The following is a 19,353-nucleotide window of genomic DNA, read 5'->3' on the forward strand; positions in this document are numbered from 1 at the left end:
GGGCTTTGAAGGGGTTGTGCCCTGTAATTATCAAACCTTGTCTCCTTGATTGAACTTCAACCATACAGGTGTGTGGCTGGGCCACCCCTCTAAGTCCACTTGAAATAGACTCCCTGTGGCATGGTACTTTTATTGATGTGGTAACTTCCTTACCTTACTTATATCCAGTCAAAGCTTGTCCCGACACGGTTCTGTGTCTATGAGAAGCTTTGGTGGAGGGGCTGATTCGTTTACTCTTTTATTTTGTCCTTTTAAGCGTGTAGTCTAATTTGTTCTTAAAAAATTCTGTGCATAGTAGGGAACACGCCCACCTAGCTACTAAGATGAGCAGTATGGGGGAAAATAACAAACCATCTACCTCTCGCCCCATGACCCGGCATCTAGCAGCCACAACCCAACCACTCCCGAGCTCCACAGCCATTGATAAAATGCTCCAAAAAACTATGGGAGCAGTGGCAACGGCTATCGAAAACACAGAAATGCGACTTTCACTCACTCCCGCTATGCCCCCCTCTCAGTCTGTAGGGGATTCCTCTACAGATACAGTTAACCCCTCCGAATTCACTTTGTTCCTTATTTCCTCCTTCGCTGAGCTACCCTGTGCTCAGATGGTGCCAGAAGTGAATGTCTCTACAGATGTCCCCCTGTCCCCCCAACATTCAGCGGGCACAAAGGCCCCTAAACCTTACCCCAGACGTAAGAACCTGAAACCCGCAAAAAAACAAGCTAAAAGAACAGCTCCCATTCCTGATTGTCCACAGTCCGAGTCAGGCCCTCCCTTTCCTCCCACTGGACCACCCGTGTGAGCTACTCACCTATTAATTGATCTCCAGGCCCACATAGATCAGCTTATCGCCTCCCACTATAAATCCTTGTCTTCCAGGATTGACAGATTAGTCTCACTGATTAATAATAAAGGCTTAGGGAGAGACCAGCCAACTAGCCCATTGGGGAATTCTGACATTACAGTGGGTTCTGGTTCCACCTGGACTGCCCCTATAGGCATAAATCCAGGCGATAGTATTCGCCCCGTTAAACCTACACACGCCCCGGCTTCTGCAACTATGCAGAAATCTACTAGAGCCTCAACTAGTTCTGGTCTATCTAATTGCCCCAATGCGCCTCCAGCTGTACCAGGCCCGACACCATGCGGTCTCCTCCCCACCCCGACAATATCTGGAATTCAGCACCCAAACTTGTGTAGACTACAACATAACTCCTCCCCGAAACCTCTTGAAACTGGACCTAAAAAATTCCCTCCTTGTCCTGAGCTACCCCCAGAAGCATCACCGTACGCGGTGGTGCTCACGGGAGTTCCACCTCTGGTCAGCATTCGTGGTGAAACTTTCTCCGAGCTAAAGAATAAAATCGTCTTCTGGCTAAACAGGTATAGACCCCTAACAGCATCCGGCCTAGGGGAGATCTTATTCGCACAAAGAGTCAGCTGGTTAGGGACTAGACCCAAAGATATCGGTGGCGATTGTGTAATTATCAACTTGAGGGATCCTGGAGTGGTTAAACATATACTAGGTAGTGGAGAGCCTGTGTCTGTGGGTGCAATAAACACTTGCTACCTGGGGTATTTTTACCCACGATTCTCGGCACCACCCAAGCCGGAACAAATCTATTCTTTTTATGGTGGTCATGAACTAGAGTATAACATCCCAGTGGGTAATAGATATTGGGCTCTGAGCGACGTGGATTGACTACCATCGCCCCTGGGCGCGGGCAGAAGGGTCTTAAACTTACCTAGGAGCCAGGCCGTGGGGGGTACAAGTGTTGAGGCAGGGCACCAGGAATGGGTTCTCAGATCAAAGGCCACTAGCTCATTGACCTTTCACACACACGCATAGCAGCTATATCCCCAAGTGTGTTCCAACCCACTGAGGATCCATCAGCCCGAGTGCCATTTCGTAGCTCTCGGATTGGGTGCTGGAATGTAGTCGGGCTGGGGACTAAGTTGCACAATCCGGAGTGGGGAGAGCTGATGGACGGATACGATCTCTGTCAGTTCCAAGAGACCTGGCTTCTGTCAGCTCCCGTTAGGGTAGGATTTGCATCCTATCACACACCGGCTGTGCAGGGACCTTGGGGGAAGACCTTCGGGGGTTGAGCACCTGGGTTGCAGTGCACCTGGGGGTGCACAGTCAAGGTAATTGACTCCCTTTGCCCGGACATCTTTTGTACTATACTCACATTTAAGGATGGTATGGTATTGGCAGTGATTAACATCTATTTAAGCCCCTACCCTCACCAGCTGGGATTATCCATCTTAGAGGCTCTAGGTTCTTTCCCCTCGTCTTACCACAAAATCATTGGCGCCGACCTTAATTGCCACTTTGAACCGCTCATGGGGATCCCCTCTGTAACAACAGAAGAGGACGACATTTGGCTTATTCCGGAATGTTCTATGTATCCGGAAAAGCGCTTACTGCCCTTGGCCTTCGCGATCAATAAGCTGGTTGTAACTCATTCCCTTAGGGCGTGTAATGGCAGACTTCTCCCTGATATCCCTGGTTTATGCACCTTCAACAGACCAGTGAAAAGCACAACCATCGATTACATCCTGGTCAATGTGGAATTCTGGCCCCGAGCGAGAGCCTTTTCTGTACACCCAAGGGTTGATAGTGACCATAACCTACTGTCACTAGAATTATCTATTACATTGGGTTACCAAAAAGAACAGGGTGGGGTGGAGACCACCACTAATCCCAACCTGGTTCAAGCGGTGGGTGGCAGATGTATTAGGTATCACGTAGCATGTGCCCTAGTTGAGGTTAGCTCTTGAGCTGCAATCGTGATCTTTCCCTCCCCCAGGCCTTGCAGCCCATCCATAATACGCTTTTCAGCTCACTGGCCGACTTTTTTTACACCACTAAGACTGGTAGACCATGGGTAAACAAGCATGATCACTGGTTTAATAAAAACTGTAGGGCGGCTAAAGATACTCTGATAAAGGAGGTGAAATTGGGGTTCCAGTCAAGTATCAGAAACGCTAGGCAAATGTACAAAAGTTTGATCAGGGAGGCCAGGTCTGAGTGGGAGGCTGATAGATGGGAAAATATCAGAGTGGCGCTGGATGCCCGTGACTACAGGTGTTTTTGGAACTTGGTTCGTGGGGGGGGTCGGCTGCAGGTACATCTGCCATTATCCCTAACCTTAGTGAAGAGGTTTGGCCTGACCATTTTAAGCCCCTCGATTCACTTAGAGCTTCGGATTCTTCTGCAAATATAGCCGCCCAAATTAGTATATCCGAACCAACTCACCCGGTGGCTATTGAACTTGATTGCCAATCTTGCACCCTCCTTGAAGTTCAGGCGGCTCGTAGAAGCTTGACTTCGGGGAAAGCACCGGGTTTAGATAGGATCCCTGGTGATCTATACCTGAGCGCGCAGAGGGTCTGGGCCCCTTACATCTGTGTCTACTTCAACGCCATTATACACGGCCTGGACATTCCCCCGACATGGCAGGGTGCAGAAATCATACCCATACACAAAAAAGCTTCTCCCCTGGACCCGGCCAACTACCGCCCCATTAGTTTGATCGATGTCCTCCAGAAATTATTCGCCCGTGTCCTTCTAACTAGGTTGCAGAGCTGGATGGACGACCATCACATCCTAACCCCCCTCCGAGCAGGCTTTCGGCAAAGGTCTATACGACTGACCAACTGTTTAGATTACAGTTGGTCTACTGGAAGACAGTCACTCTGGGGGCAGGTAGTCTGTATTTGATCTTTGTGGACCTTCGGTCCGCATTCGACCTGGTGCAGAGGGATAAGCTTTGGGCAATATTACTCGCGATGGGTGCCCCGGCCTACCTGTGCGATTTATTCAAACGCTTGCACCAGGGCACGTACGCAAGGGTGAGGTACGGGAGGGGTGGGGAATTGTCGGCTCCGTTCCCGGTGGAAAAGGGAGTGAGTCAGGTGTGCGTTTTAGCGCCCATGCTCTTCTCCCTTTTCCTCAACGGGTTGATAGCACACCTACTGGGATCGAGAGATCTGGACTCCCCTAGACTGGCTGGGCGAAAAATACCGGCCCTAATGTTCGCCGACGATACCCTCTTATTGTCAAAGTCATCTGGGGGTATCCAGCGCACATTAGAGGATTTTTGCCGCTTTTGCAGCCTGAGGAATCTAGAGATTAACCCCTCTAAAACCAAGTATATGGTCTATAACATCAAACAACCCAATTGCCCCCATCCCCACTTGGATGGAATGGCGTTGGATCGAGTGTCCACTTTCGACTACTTGGGGATTACCCTAAATGATAGGATGGACTGGGGATCTCACATGGCTAAGGCCAACTTGAAGCTGGCCCAATCCTCTGGCGGTAACCTAAAGGTCTTCAACGAGACCTCTCTTAAATTGCTGGGTCCGCCCGTGGAAATCTATAAAGCCCAGGCAAGAGGAGGTGCGCTTTATGGTGCGGATCTATGGGGTCATGTCAGTGCTGCCCCGCTATCCCTCACCGAGAATATCTTCATCAGGCTCCTTTTGAGACTTCCCCGGAGTACCTCCCTTACCCCCCAAAGGCTGGATTTAGGTTTGGTGCTTATCCAGGAGATGGTCTCGAACCGTCCGCTACTGTACTGGAGACGACTCTGGTCCACACCTGAGCTTGTGAGCTATAGGGAGGACCTGGGGGATCTTTTATCCAGAGGGGGCGTGGGGAAATCCCATGGTTAAAGCAAATCAAGCACCTCTCCCAGGCTCTCGGTATGGGGGAAATATGGTCGTCCCCCGAGGAGGCTTGTGTTTTGCTTTCCAAGAAATCCTTGAGCTTGGCATTAAAGCGCCACCGTAGGGATCTTATATTATCTAATTCTTCCATGGGCAGGCTGACTAACACCTTCCTTGACATCAAGGCTCATCCCAACTTTGAGTAAATCTTGGATGTCAACCAGCCTCCTCTAGCCAAGAAACTTTATATCCAGTTTAGACACGGCTCATTGCCTCTTGGGGGTGTCACACATAAGTGGTCAAACGCTTCATTCTTGGCGAGTTCTTGCCCAGGGTGTGCAGGTAGCAGAAAGACAGATCTGCCCGATCTGCTCTTCTGCCCCTCGTACTCAAGCACAAGAGCCAAATGGATTATTCAATTCTGCAAATCCAGGGGTTTAAGGGAGGTTTTCACAATTCTTAAATATGATACCACTCCCCTGACAGTGTTCGCAACTGCAAGCTTTCTCCTGTCCATGTGGTACACAAGGTGTGCAGTACTAAAAATTGCAAGACCATTAACCCCCGTTTCTGTAGTAGTAGGAACTTTGTAGCCCATGAGGCCCCTTCTAATAAACTGTCTGTGATCTTTTAGCGCGAGTATGTACTGTATGTAGAGCTTTTTGCGTCCGTATTTCCCTAATCTTCTTAACTTTTGTACGAATTTAGTATCGTTTTAAAGACTGTACTGTATGTTTTAACATGGTCACTTTTACTTGCAAATGTGTAAATATGTCTTTTTATGGTTTTTAACCGTTAATAAAAGCTTTTGACTGACTGACTGCCTGACTGGCTTCTAAGCAACCTCTCCACTTCCATGCTCACGTGAAGCAGTTTGAATGCGGCAGACTGATAGAAGTAGGAAGTTTTGGCACAGCATCTGCAGAAAAAAACTAGGTTGCTCCAACACAAGTGACGGAAGATTTGCCATATTAACATAAATAACCATTACACACTTCTAGTTAGATTTCAGGCTGCTACTCCACATCAACTCAACACAAGCATTACATTAAGGCTTGCTTTAGGATATGGTGTGAACTAGTCTACTGTGCCCAGTTTCTTCTGAATTATCTCCCAATACATTTGAATATCATGCCGTAATGACATCTCTGACAGGAATGCCCGGACGCGTGAAAATGCCAGGAAAATCGCAAGCCAGAAAACAAAAATGCAACAAAGTATGTTTCTTGGTGGAAACTCAGGCACATTAAAAAATAGACCAGAAACCGCTGAACTATTCAGATCAAAGGCAGAATCTGGACTAACACCGACCCAGGTTCCTCCCACAAATCTCTGGAACATCTGTATCCACTTTAATATAAAAGCGAATCTAGAAATAATGCGCAAAATGGGGTGCTGCACACAATCCTAGCACATGTCCAAGGCTGCACCCCATAACTCAAAGACCCCATGCAAGAAACCCTGCCGCTTGAAAGGACACTGAAAACACAAATGACGCATGCCTAGACTTTGTAGCAAAACCATGCACTCATCTCACAGCACAGGAGGAGTTGACAGCACCATTGTTTAGTCATTGTCAGCTTTAGCTCTGTCTTCCCCCCCCCCCAACTTCTATTTAGAAGTACGCTCCCTTCCACTCCTTTCAAGGTAATGGACAGCACTGTAACCAAACTTCAAGAACATTAATGCACTAGATAGGCAAGTTGACGTTAATTGACCGATTAATGAAGACTTTAATATTAATGAGTAGACCAATGATGGATAAGTTTCAGAATTGTTGGTAAATCTTTCCTCACAAAGCAGAGCTGTCTAAAAGGACGAGGCCAACAAAAGCTTAATTATCGATCTCCAAAGAGGCTCTATAAGGAGGTGAAGGGACACATTGGCAAACATTGGTCTCACTCGCCTATGCAAAAGCTATTAGCTTTACCAAGGTCCTCTAGCCATGTTGTACAGCAGGGAGTCTGTTCAGCATGGCTAAAAGTTAGAATAAACAAGCATTGGCATAGCCAATAGGTCTCACTTTTGGGAACTTATATGCAGCACAATATCCTTTGTGCAACAACATCAACTGTTGCATGGCTAAACACTTATAAGGTCCCGAAAGCGAGACCAATTGGCTATGCCAATGCTTGTGTAAACTGGGTTGCTGAGTCAGCGCCTCCTTTCATTCTTGGAAAATGTCGTCCTAATCCCTGCTTAAACGCTGCTGTATCAGCAGCTACAAGCAGGTGTATTTGCACTTGTTGAAAAGTGACCCTTTTTATTCATTTTTTTGGACTCACCTGCTGGTAGTTTTGAACTCTATCCCTGGGACTTTACAATCCAGTGAACAGTCGAAAATTGCCAAAAAACCCTATTTGGAATATTCAAATTTACTATAGTGCCATTGTATATTGAGTAAAAACTATACCTATGACACTTAAAATGAAGTGTAACGGACTGAAGCACTATATTGCGCCATCCACTTTGAGACCGTGAAAACATTCAGAGTACTCCACTTCGGTTTGCTCCCTGTAGCCTACAAACTCTAATAAAGTGGTTCTCTGCATGGGGTCTGCAAAGTCTATTAAGGGGATCCGAGACTGCTTAGAACATTAAATATTTTTACCAGGTTAATAAGGTGTATGTAAATGTGGAAGCAAAATGGTAAAACTGAAAATCTTAAAACTTTGTGAATGTCAAGGAATTTGAAATTGGAGGCTAAAAATTAAGTTAGCATCCTCAAATTGATTCTTGGGAGAAGTGCAAGAGCATCAAACAGAAAATAGTATGGACAATGAGTGGGCTCTATTGAATTTAGAAGAGCTCCAACCGTCTCAATAAAATTAAAGTTTTGATTTTTTAAAATATTTTTTTGTGAATTAAAATATTTGATAATTTATGTATTTGTTTGATGAAAGCTTGTTTCTATTGTGTATTCTTTTGCGGTTCAAATAATCGAAAATGTTTAGGCCAAAGTCCCCAACTTCCAGTAGTGACTCTGTGGGGATCCGGGAAATCCAGTAATGATGCAGTGGGTGTTCCCAGGTTCCAGTGATCAATAAGTGAGGAGTCCACAGAAGACAAAAGGTTAAGAACCACTGCTCTGAAGTTTGCAGATAGACCTGTAAACCTATTCTCTTTCTCTGGCCTAAAATCCAGCTTACTTCTAAATGAGTCACATCCAAAATTACCTTATTTAAGACTAAACAACAATTTATGCATTATCCAGTAGGAAGCAGTTACAGAAAAAGTTCCAAGTACACAGAAATGTGAAAACCTGGCGCGAAGCATCCCAGAACATGAAAAGGAAGGCCCCAAAGCCTTGTTACAGCCAGTATAGCAGACCACTTAGGGTAATGTCCCATACGCTCCCTTGACCTCATCCAATAGCAAGTCGGGCCCACACCATCAGTTTTGCACAATTGACTGCGGCCACCTTTCTTAATAAATTAAAGTCATACTACAACATGCGTAGTGCAAAGTGCATAGGATGGCTTAAGCAAGTACTGATGTGCAGGACAAACTGAAACCCCAACTCCATTCCAGCCAAGGTCTAGTAAGGTATCAATGCATAAAAGTATGGTAGAGGTACAATTCCTCGACTGGTTAGTACTCTCACGCACAACTCCTTCAAGAGTTATTTTTAGGGACAACAACAAGCTAACATCTCCTAGGGTTCACACAAATACTATGTGAACAGCAAATTAAAGTCCCTGCCACCCGATATTGCAAGTGAAGAAAGCACACTCCAAGAAGTATTTCATTTTAGTAATTAATAAGACTACTAGGGCTCAATTCGCCCTCACTTGTGGTCTTGTATGAGTGGAAGTTCCCTACTGTAAACAGCTATGTTATAAATACAAAATAAAGTCCTCCATTACGTGGGAAATCAAGCTTTGGCAATCAGGGGAAATCATGGATTACAATGCCAATAGGTCTTATCTTTGAAAGCCGCAATGCCAATAAGTCTGGTCTTTGAAAGACAATTAGCCGATCTTTTGAATTTCCAATGCTTATTGCTGATACTAAACAGCATCCACAAAAGGAATAAAAATCTTTTTGCTAATACAGTACATCATCAGATAATAAAAAATACATTTAAAAAAAGGCCAACTCCAGTGTGATGGTACAGCAGCCCGTTTAGCTATTTCTTTTGCAATTTATGGTTTCAAGATCAAGTGGCAAATTAAAAACTAAAAAACAAAGGTGGATTATAAAGAGAGGTGCCCCACTGTGGGCCCTCCGAATTCTTTTGTTCAAATTAAAAAAATTGGACAGGAATAGGGGAAGCAACAAAACACTATCACGAAGCATTGAGGAACACCACCAATCAGGGAAGACTATGGGAGCATGGGAGGAACTGAGGGAGGGTGGCTGGGGGAAGGGAAGAGGAGCAAAACAGAGAGCATGAGGAGTGGGGATGTGAAGGGAGAAGCCATTTCGGAAATTGAGTTATTGGTTGCGAGCGGGGAGAAAACCCTTTTTGAGCAACAACCACACTCCTTGTTGGGGTAAACCACAAAAGACACTAAACAACCTCTCTTTGTCCCTCTGGAAGCTTGACACAAACGCAGCCAGGCTTACCTTATACTGTGTCAAAAGATTTTAGTTCAATCAGCAGAGTCAAAATTAGAGAAACAACCAAGGTAAGCCAAAGAACACGTGTGTGTGTGTGTGTGTGTGTGTGTATATATATATATATAAAGTGTATCCCCTTGCTAAATAACAAAGAGCACTACAATAAATTAAAGAAAAAATGTAAATATACAAAATACTTCTCATGAGTTTACAAAATTAGAATAAATAAACAATAATACAGTAAATCAAAGAAAACAGGTGCGATCAAAAAGACTGATAACGAATTCAAAATAATAGGCTGCAATTAAGGATCAATGCAATACCACTTTTTAAAAAAATAAATAAAGACTTCATACTAATTTTCAACAACAGAATAAAAAGGCGCTGGCAAAGCCAATAGGTGTCACCTTTGCAAGATCTATGTTTTTTAGTAATATTGCAAATGGCTGAAAGGTATGAAATATAGCTGTATGACACAGCCAGCACTGTTTGCTTTGTAGCGTTTTTTGCTTTTTTTTTTTACCTGCAACTATGCTGCTCTGAAGCCAGGGCTGCTGTATAATCTATACTATAAAGTCCATGTAGATCTATAGTCTGGGGGCCGCAATCGCCCTACAGAACTTTGTATGAAGCAAGTAACAAGGTGCCTTGCACACATCTTTCAAGCCACCTTCATTTATAAAGAAAAAAAAAAATTGTAAAGAGTTAAAAATCAGAAAGTCTCTGCAAAAATGTATTTCATTCACATGCAGAACGGTTACATCTTAGTACTACTAGTATATCAGACTAAATCAGTGCACGTTTTTTTTAAAAATAGTTTTCAAACATGATTTTAGAAACGTTCATGCTTCCACCCACCCTGAGAATGCCAATAGTGAACTTTATGCCCCAAGAGTAAAAGGTAAATGTTTTGTGCAGATGAAGATTGTGATATCTTTTGAGATGTATTTATATATATATATATATATATATATATATATATATATATATATATATATATATATATATATATATCCATATCCCCAACAGTTCTCGTTTTGCCACAGTGCCAGAAGAAAACGAAGTCCAGGCCACAATCCTTAGTTTCAGCATGCTTTTATTTCAGCAGCAAACAGAGTTTCACAGTGAAGTCAGCCGAAAGTAAATTAAACACCAGGCTCCCTCAAAGACATAGCTTGACATATGACCTCTGTCTTTGACTGCGGAGTAAATGTGACAAGATAAGAACAGGGTTTACAGGCCTATTTATTACAGAAAACGAGTTTGTGGAAGAATACTGTAAACACAGCTTTGGCATGGAGAGGTACGAACTCAAGCTGAACAGCATAAAGCAAATAAAGCCAGTAAATGTAAAGCCAGAAAACGTGAGTTACATATCACAAAGCCAATAGCAAGCAACTGGCGGAATGCATTTCCAGGTCAACTTTCTGAAAGTCCGTAAGATATCTTTAGCATAGGTAGGCTGCGACCTAAAAACAGCAGATCGCCATACAATCATAATAACTGTGTACCAGTAACTATGGGAAGCTCAGTCAGAACCACCGGTGGAACTCTCAATGTCTTGCCCAATCCATAACCAAAAATGGTCTCTCAGTTCCTTTCCTCAAATGCAGGTCTTTTCTCCCACCATCATGGTTTCTATCTTTCTGAAGAGCAGCCCTAACATTGAAGTAGTAATGCATAAGCAAACGTACAGCTTATCCGCTACATATCTGCCAAATATTACCAGCCATTTCCTTATTTGTGAGCAGTTTACTAGGCTACTGCTTATTATTAAATATTGGTTAGTGATTTTGTAGTTTATAACTCAAAATGCTGATATTAGTTACTGTGCACTACCATTATTTCACTTATAGGCACTACACATGCAAAGCTACAGATTTAGAAATTAGTGAACACTTTTTCCAACAAAACTATAGAAAAAAGATGTACTGGGAGTAACCATAGTGCTTTTTGTAAGCTGTGATTGATGATTGTTAAAAGATATCAAGCTCTCAGAGCAGGAAGGAAATTAACAACCTCGTAAAAGTAACATAGTTCCTTGAAATGAATGCCTCAACCTAGCAAATGGAGTTAGCAACTGACAACACTGCACTTTAATATTTTCTAGTGAAGATATGTTTCAAAATTAAAGGTTGGCACAGTACCTGAAAGTCACATTTATTGTTATTTATTTATGCTGCTACGCTCACTAGTCAAAGGCAGCTTTATGCAAAATAATGTATACATATCACTAACATACCTCAAATTAGTTAAATAGTGATTGGTAGTTTTTAACTTCATATTTCACTGGGAAAGTATAGAAGAAGCATAAAAAGCTATCCGATTTGTCCACGTGTCTGTTGAAAGTGGCAGCTTTAGGTCAGGGTACGGGCCTGCCCAGAAGGAACGCCGGAGTAAAATGCAATGTGAAAGACCCCCTTGGTGCTTTCGACTCAAGTTTGGAGATGTGAACTGAAATGTTGCTAAACAGACAGGCAGATATGAAGTCCTTCACAAAATCCAGATCACAGCCTGTTTTTTCAACGTTTTCACTTTCCTCAATAATTTGGGGCGGGGGGGATTGGTTTAGAAAGATTATTTTCTCCCTGAAATAATCCAGAGAAGGAAATTTGCAATCATAATAGCGCATGTTTTGTGGCATCAAATCGAAGTCTTCCAATTAAACTGCGCACAGTAGTCATCCCTGCAAAGGAAGGTTGTAAGGCACCTCTTGCCTTGCTCACAAAACAACATTAGATAATGGCCAGGCCTGGTCAGTGTGACCCTGGCGGGATTCTATAATTCTTGCTCTCCTGGAAAGTAGATCCAGCAAAATACATCATTCCCACAGTGTCACATTATGATTCTTTCTGGTGCATTTTCGTTAAGCTTTCTAATTTTTCATCTTCTACACACAAGCTCGCATACAGTTACATTTATAAAGCAGAAGTCAGCCATATCAAGAGGTAAATGCCTCCACAGGTGTGGAAAAACCAACATTTTGAGAGTGTTTGTGAAGAAAATGTTTAAGAAGGATATTTAAATTAAGACAGTTTCAAAGTTTTGTGGTCCCAGTGGTGGAAGTCAATGGCCAAGAGATTCTTGGTCACTTGATGACTCCATGTCCTACCAACAAGCATTGGCAAAGCCAACCACATTTGTACTTTTTTTTATAGTGAAGAGGTTTTTCTCAAAGTACAGGGACAGAAGCAGAGTATGTTTTTCTTGCACAAACATCAGGTGCATCCACGGTACGAGCAGTGCACACTTCCCGTACAAACACACGCGCTTGCAAAAAGGAAGAGGATATAAATCAGCAATGGAAGCTACAAACACGCAAACTTCTCCATGCTCCGTGACTTTCGGAAGTAGATACTGTACGTCAGAGGCCCGACGCTCCCCAATGCACATTGCTCGAAAGTACACTGTGTCCGAGTTCTCTCGCTTCCTTGAAGTTTAATAGTGCATGCACTGGTAACTAGAATTTAAAAAAAAGGGTTTACTTACGTAACACATGCATCGCTATTGTTAGAAACAGTTTAAGATACACATTTTTAAAACATCTCTCGTGTTCGGTAAAACAGAAACCGCCATGAAAAGTTTATCAGGAACAAAAACGGATTTGTGTTCACTGTACTAGTCTTGTCTAGACAACCGGAGTTTCGGCGGGGGAATTGGGAGAGCCTCTTGTTTCGCCAGCATTAACTGTTTACATAACTAAAAACTCAAAGAACAGTTCAACTGAAAAGGAATGAATGACAAAATAAACTCAGTGCGTATAAAAATGCAAACCATGGGTGTGTGTACATATGCACACAAACTAAAAAGTAGTGGTGATTCGGCAGCACACGACAGTGACCGATATTCCCTTCAGGAAGACCAGTGTTTTACTGTCCCTTAAAAGAACTGCATTGTATCAAGTATTGACAGAGCCAATGTGTATTGCTTATGTATAGACCATACACACACCATTGCGCCATTTAACTTATGGCGGCTTTGGGCCTTCAAATTCAAACAAATATCTCAGAATGAACAACCCAGTGTAGTAACCAGCTACATACGTAAGAAATACCGTCAAGGGATCTGCAGAGCTGTTCAAAGCTGCCAGTTTACTGAAAACCATAAAAAGTGTTTCAGTTCTTCATTTATCACACTGCTAAGTACTGCCTCCTATAACACAATAACCGCACCTCAGTGGTCATCATGAAGCACATGGAAACACTTCCCACACAGGATCAAAACAAAGTAAACACACTTCCAACCACACACTCTACATGATGTTGCATGCTACCCATGTAGGCATGCGCTTCAACGCGGCAAATAGGTGTAAGCGCTATATAAATGATACAATATGATACATAGGAACTCAACCTCACCTCAACCCTGGGTAGTTGTGGCACCAAGCAACAAGGCTTGCACAAAGGAACAAGTGTTAAGCATTTAAACAGCACCATAACAATTCAAGATGAAACTGACCCAACACTCAAGAAATCTAACACCAATTTATAAAAATTCTGTCTATTTTTTATAAGAATTTAGACACTAGAACGAAAAAGATCCACCGGAGGGTTCTGGAGATATTGATTTTACAAGCAATAATAAATCAAAGCAATTTCGCTCAACCATGAACAAGCCTTGGCAAAGCCAACGAACTGAACAATAAAACTTTTTCAAAGAAAACTTAGGTAAGTGTCAATGCGATCAGTTAGAAGCACTTGAGGCGACCAACTCCAGCAGGAAGCTTGTCAGGGGGCCAGCAAGATCCTTGGCTCTAAAGATGGTGTGGATGTGATACTGTAGACGGGGGTCTTTCTGCAGGGATTCCTCTGTCCACAAAGATGATGAGGGGGTCCTGAGTGCAGGGTCGACGTCTCACAAAGTCCTCTCCGGTCTTGCTGAAGTCCAGTCGGCAGTAGACTACCAGTCGCTCATTGTCGCGGTCACAGGCCAATCCTTCCTGGGTCGATAACTCACCGTCCGATGGTCCCAGCAAAGCTCTGACAGCACTCCCGTGTTCAGCGAACTCAGGTGCAACTGTGTGTCAGGTCTTGGTCCTGGTTGCTATATGGCGGTGGTGGTAGTGACTTGAAAGCTTTGGACTACCAACTTGGCCCCAGCAGGCTTCTTCAGCTGTTGTGTCCCTGTGCTGCAAACAGGAGGCCAGTCAGCTGGACCTTGTAGTTCTCAAGGCTTGACTGATCTCTGGAGACAGTTTCTTCTTGAGCAGGACACAGCAGTCCCTCTCTTAACTAGCCACCAAATGCAGCAGGTGCAGTTTCAGCCACTCTTTGCTGGTCCCTGGGTACATCAGGGCAGTCCTCCTTTGGTCCTTCTTCCAAGTTGGTCAAGATCCGAGGTCTGGGGGCCAGAGGTGTACCCTTTATGCTCAGAAAGTGCCAGCAGGGGAGCACCATTCTGCCCACTCAGAAGATGGAGAGACCCATCTGTCAGTGTTGAAAGTTTACTAGCTCACTCCTGGGGTGTGGCTACCTCAGGTCTAGCCCCCCCCCCTCCCCCACCCCCTGTAATACCAGTTTGGGAACTGGGTTCCCCTCTCTGCTTCCTGTGCCAGCTTGTCTCTCCCAACAATGGGGCGGCCCATCTGCCCTTCAAATGGGGCTCCACCTTTGAAACCTACCTTTTAGGACAAACACTCAAGTGGCATCCTGCAGGGGGGAGGTGACACCACTCTGGACTGTAATCCCTCATTCTTCTCCTTCCTGAGAGTCATTGGCACGTCTCTCCAGGAGGGCCAAAAGCTGTCTTGTGAAGCAGGCTCCATATGTCCCTGGGAAGGCACAGGAGTTTTAAAGACAACAGAGTGCTAGCTTTGCTAAAGCTGCACACTGAAACAAGTTACATTAATTTCGATTTGAGATACAAGTCGGGCTTAATGTAACAAGTTGTTTGATACCTTGCAGTGCCACACTTTGGTAGCACTGTTCAGGAGTTAGCATAGTTCAGGGGTCAGCGTGAGGCCTTGTATTCGCCACTTAAGTGACCAAGCCTTTCTACGGTAAAAACAGTTGTTTCGTGAATTTTACTGTCAGGGCATGTAAAGGACTCTGTCATAAGTTGCACCCTGGCTTTGGGGCTCAGCAGGTCTGCTAGAAGGGTGACTTACACACATTTCCTGCGGAGGTGGTGGCTTTGCAATTGCTTTCAATGGCAACGTCTGGATAGCAGTGTATGAATGCTCTACCAGTCTGCAGTGGAGGACTGGGGAACTTGTTTTACTTGTAATGTAATGTAATGTATAGGCATTTATATAGCGCACTACTTACCCGTAGGGTCCCAAGGCGCTTCGACCGCTGCGAAACCCTTCCTGGCTTCCCTGAGAGATGGTCCCTTAATGGGTATCTCCAGGGTGAGACCAGGCATCCCCGGCGGTCTGGTGGGGCCGTTAGTGAAGATGAGGCAAGCTAATGCCCAGAGTTGCCGAGTGTGATCGCTGATCAGAGTGGGCACCGAGGCGAGAGAATTATCGAGTCCGCTGACCCTGGTCCAGAAACCTGCCGCGCCGGAAATCGAACCCTGGTCCCAGGCCGTCCTCTGCTCTCGGGTCTGCCGCCTCTAACCAGTGAGCCACACTACTTCACTTGGGGGACTACCAGGGAAGCACAATCAGGGCTGCAGGCCCGTCTAACTTACTTGCCCTGGGTACCAGAGACTATTTACAAGGGACTTTCGGTAAGTTAGCCATTTCCAACTGGGTACAGTCAATTTGACATACACTTTAGGGTCAGGGCACTGGCACGGAGGTCTAGTTAGCAGGCTTCAGTGCACTCCCAGAGTCGAAAAACATTTCCTTGCAGGTACACATATTCCACTTTCACTGTCCAACAGTCCAAGCAGGCATCCATACACAGAGACCAACATAAAGACTATCTGTGGTACATAAACATGTGCAAACGAACAGGGAGAAGCACCACAAAGAAGTACTGGGTGACGCACATCAATATAACACTGGGTAATGAGGCTCTGAGCTGCAACAAGTGATGAGCATGAGGTAAGCAGTATGCTCTGCATATCAGAAGAACACAGGCCAATCTCCAATTGAGGGGCATACAGCTATGTGCATATGGGGGGATACAGAGGATGTGCAGCAGAGGGCACAGGGAGATGCACAACAGGAGGAATCAGTTACAAAAGCAGAATGTAAAATGCTGCAATCCAAAAAGGCAAGAATGCCTTCAGTTAGCATTTCAGTTCAGACCTTTTGTTGTAAATCAGTGCTTTAAGTGACTTAGCAGAATCCAGTGGGTGACTACACCACTGGCGGAGGAAGGCTAAGCTGTACATTTATCACAATAATTCAAGTATTCGGTCTACAGCCTGAAATAAACAGCTTTCAATTTAGAAGCAGGTGTCTTCATCACCAGAGTCATAAGTCAATGATAATTCATGATCATCTGAGGAATGAGAGGGAAATCAGCCCATTTAAGTTGAAACCTCTGTTCTTGGTAAGAAGTTCGTTGGTACAATGTCCATTAGCTCTAGGAGCTACCTCACCAGTTCATGACATTGTCAAGTAGGTCAAGTTCAAAATTATGAGTAAAAAACAAGGGACCAACACCAGTCACCACTGTACCAGTTTAGTTTCAATTTACATCCAATGACTGTTTACAATCCAATCAGACACTTTTCACAGTGCATGGCCTTATTTTGAAATCCATAACAAACCATTTACCCTCATAGGCAAGAGAAGCAGATTATTAACGTTTTCAATAAATGGTTAAGACCATACTTTTCTATATATAAAGTCCGTCACCTCATTTTACTGCAAAACAAATAATCGCAACATCGAATAGGTAGGTTATTGCTACAACAAATAGATACTAGTTCCATTCACTGTCTACTTAGACAGGCGCACTTAACAAGTCTCTTGTGCTGTAATCAGAATTTATGCTGGAAACAGTGGTCTTCCTCCAAGCATTGACTTTGTCATGTGCATGAAAAATACTGCTGGAATGCCACATGATTGGGAAACTCAGTCTTGTCAACCCCTTATGTGATCAGGATTAGTCCGATACCGCTTTATAAACTGCTGCAAACTTTCCAAAAACATAAGTGTCTTTATTCTAGGGACACCAGATTTCCATGAAAACCCACAGCCACCCACATACATTTTAGTAATATATAACATTTACAAAATGCACACATTCAGTGTTGGATGACAGGGGGACCCAGCAGCGATTATTGAGTTAGATCAAGGCTGGACCCAATCAAATGATGCGAGTGTGTCCCAGGACAATTTGCCATCCATGGGACACATTCAGGAGGGCCTGCACTGTGTGTAGTGTGTGCTCAGAGTTGCAGCCTGAGGGTGAGAGAGGGGTCTCTTATTTTAAGTTTCAGCTGGGGCCAACATTTAAAAAAACAATGGTGAAAATGTATTACTCTCACCGACTTAAATATAGCAATTTTTTGCTTCAAAACATCGGGAGCTGCTAGTATGGATCGAGACCAATGGCTTGCATGACATATGACTCACTCAAACGGCCATCAACACTACTTTTGTTCAAGTCTAATCTTGGCTGGAAGTTAGACGTGCTTGACACCTTCATGCCAATGCCATCTAGGAAGTAGACACACAGTTTGTCACTTCAAAAGTTTTTACGGGATAAACTATTATTTGGAAGGAGGGTTTTGAATTTGTGAGCTTTGTACATAGGAGGTATGAATGCCACTTAGACAGCATTTCCAGTAAGTGGGTATCACTAACCAAAGGAACCATTTTTAACAACCTTAGAATTACAAAAGATTGGGAAAAACAATACGGTTCTAAACGTATGCTTTGCAGTTTGAGTGCAGCTTCTTAATGCTGGTACATAGTTCTCCAAGCAATAAGGATACCAACTTGTGACCGAAGGTAACACCCAAGACTCTCTGGAACATAAGCAGTAAGCAACAGAACTATGTTTTATGCTATTTCACAATGAGTCAATCCTGTAACTACACTGCATACAGATGTCGCCAGCAAACGCACTGGCCGCACGTTATCTTATTTCAACTACTGTACCCAGGAACTTGCCTGGTACACAAAGATTTATGCTGCAGGTGCATCAACGCGGTAAGACCTTTTAAAAGGCAGACTGCTTCTGGCCACTAATGTAGGCCAATACAGATTCACTGACACATTTGGATGTGTCTTTGTTTCTACTTTATTTGGGGCACATGTTAAATAAAAAGTAAAAGTTAACTGTAGGACATCAGCCCTTTTGACACCACCCCCATTCTGCTGCTACTCGTTGTCCCCAGTGTATGGGATTCCGAAGAACTGTTTTGTTTGCAGTTAAAACTTGCTATTAGTATTGTAAGAGTTTATGAAAAACAGCAATTTATGATTTAAACACAAAATGCGTTTCATCTTCCCGGTAAAGAGTTTTTTCAACAGTAGACGCGTTCAAGTTCTCAATAACGGTTGACTTTCAAAGAGAGAGCAACACCCTCGTATAAGTTAATCATTTTACAATACCTACAGAATTGTTTTCAGAGTGTTTTTTCTGCTTCCACAAGGGTCAAACAGATTCCAAAAGTCCACAGTGGACTGGGAGCGCTACTGACCTGCAGAGGTTGGGAAGCCAGGAGGAGCAGGATGAGAAGTGCCGGGAAAGCGTGTCCAAGGCTTCTGCAGGAGGGGGTCCACATGGCTGGGGGGTCTGTAATTGTTTTGAGCGGGTCCAAGAGCGCTAGTTCGGTGCCACAGTTTGCGTTGTGTGCAAGGGACCGATGTGTATGAAGGAGGGGTCAGCTGCCTCAGTCACCGGTGAGTCAGGCGTGCGTCTGTCAAGGGGAGGGTCTCCCCATCCGGATGATGCGAAGCGTCCCTCCCTCCCTGCTGTCACCGCCTCTCCAGATCCCTGTGCGGCTCTAGATTGCATACATTCTTTGCTGCCTGGCCCCTCCTGCTCACGCCACCGGTGACTGGGGCCTCCTGACGCCACGGGGCCTTCATCCTCCAACCAGCAACGAAGAGACACTGACTAGCGGCCGGCCTTCAATCAAGGACAACTAGACTAACGAAAACCATGCTGACTGAGGGCTCTATTCATCTCGTTGCAAACCGTCCGCCATATTTGAGTGGAATATTTCCCCACCAACATCTTTAGGATAGATGTAAATTT

General features: G+C 44.2%; 1 protein-coding gene across 1 annotated transcript in view; it reads right to left on the minus strand.

The window, feature by feature from the left end:
• The window catches only part of NPC1 (NPC intracellular cholesterol transporter 1), a 267,845-nt gene extending 248,744 nt beyond the window's left edge, over positions 1-19,101 (minus strand). Inside the window, exon 1 of the mRNA XM_086965644.1 lies at positions 18,794-19,101. Within this exon, the coding sequence (XP_086821770.1) occupies positions 18,794-18,877 (84 nt within the window). The 5' untranslated portion in view covers positions 18,878-19,101. The remainder of the gene's footprint in view (positions 1-18,793) is intronic.
• Positions 19,102-19,353: the final 252 nt, after the last annotated feature.

This window comes from Lissotriton vulgaris, chromosome 4_1 (assembly GCF_964263255.1).
Source record: "Lissotriton vulgaris chromosome 4_1, aLisVul1.2, whole genome shotgun sequence".
Taxonomy (NCBI): Eukaryota; Metazoa; Chordata; class Amphibia; order Caudata; family Salamandridae; genus Lissotriton; species Lissotriton vulgaris.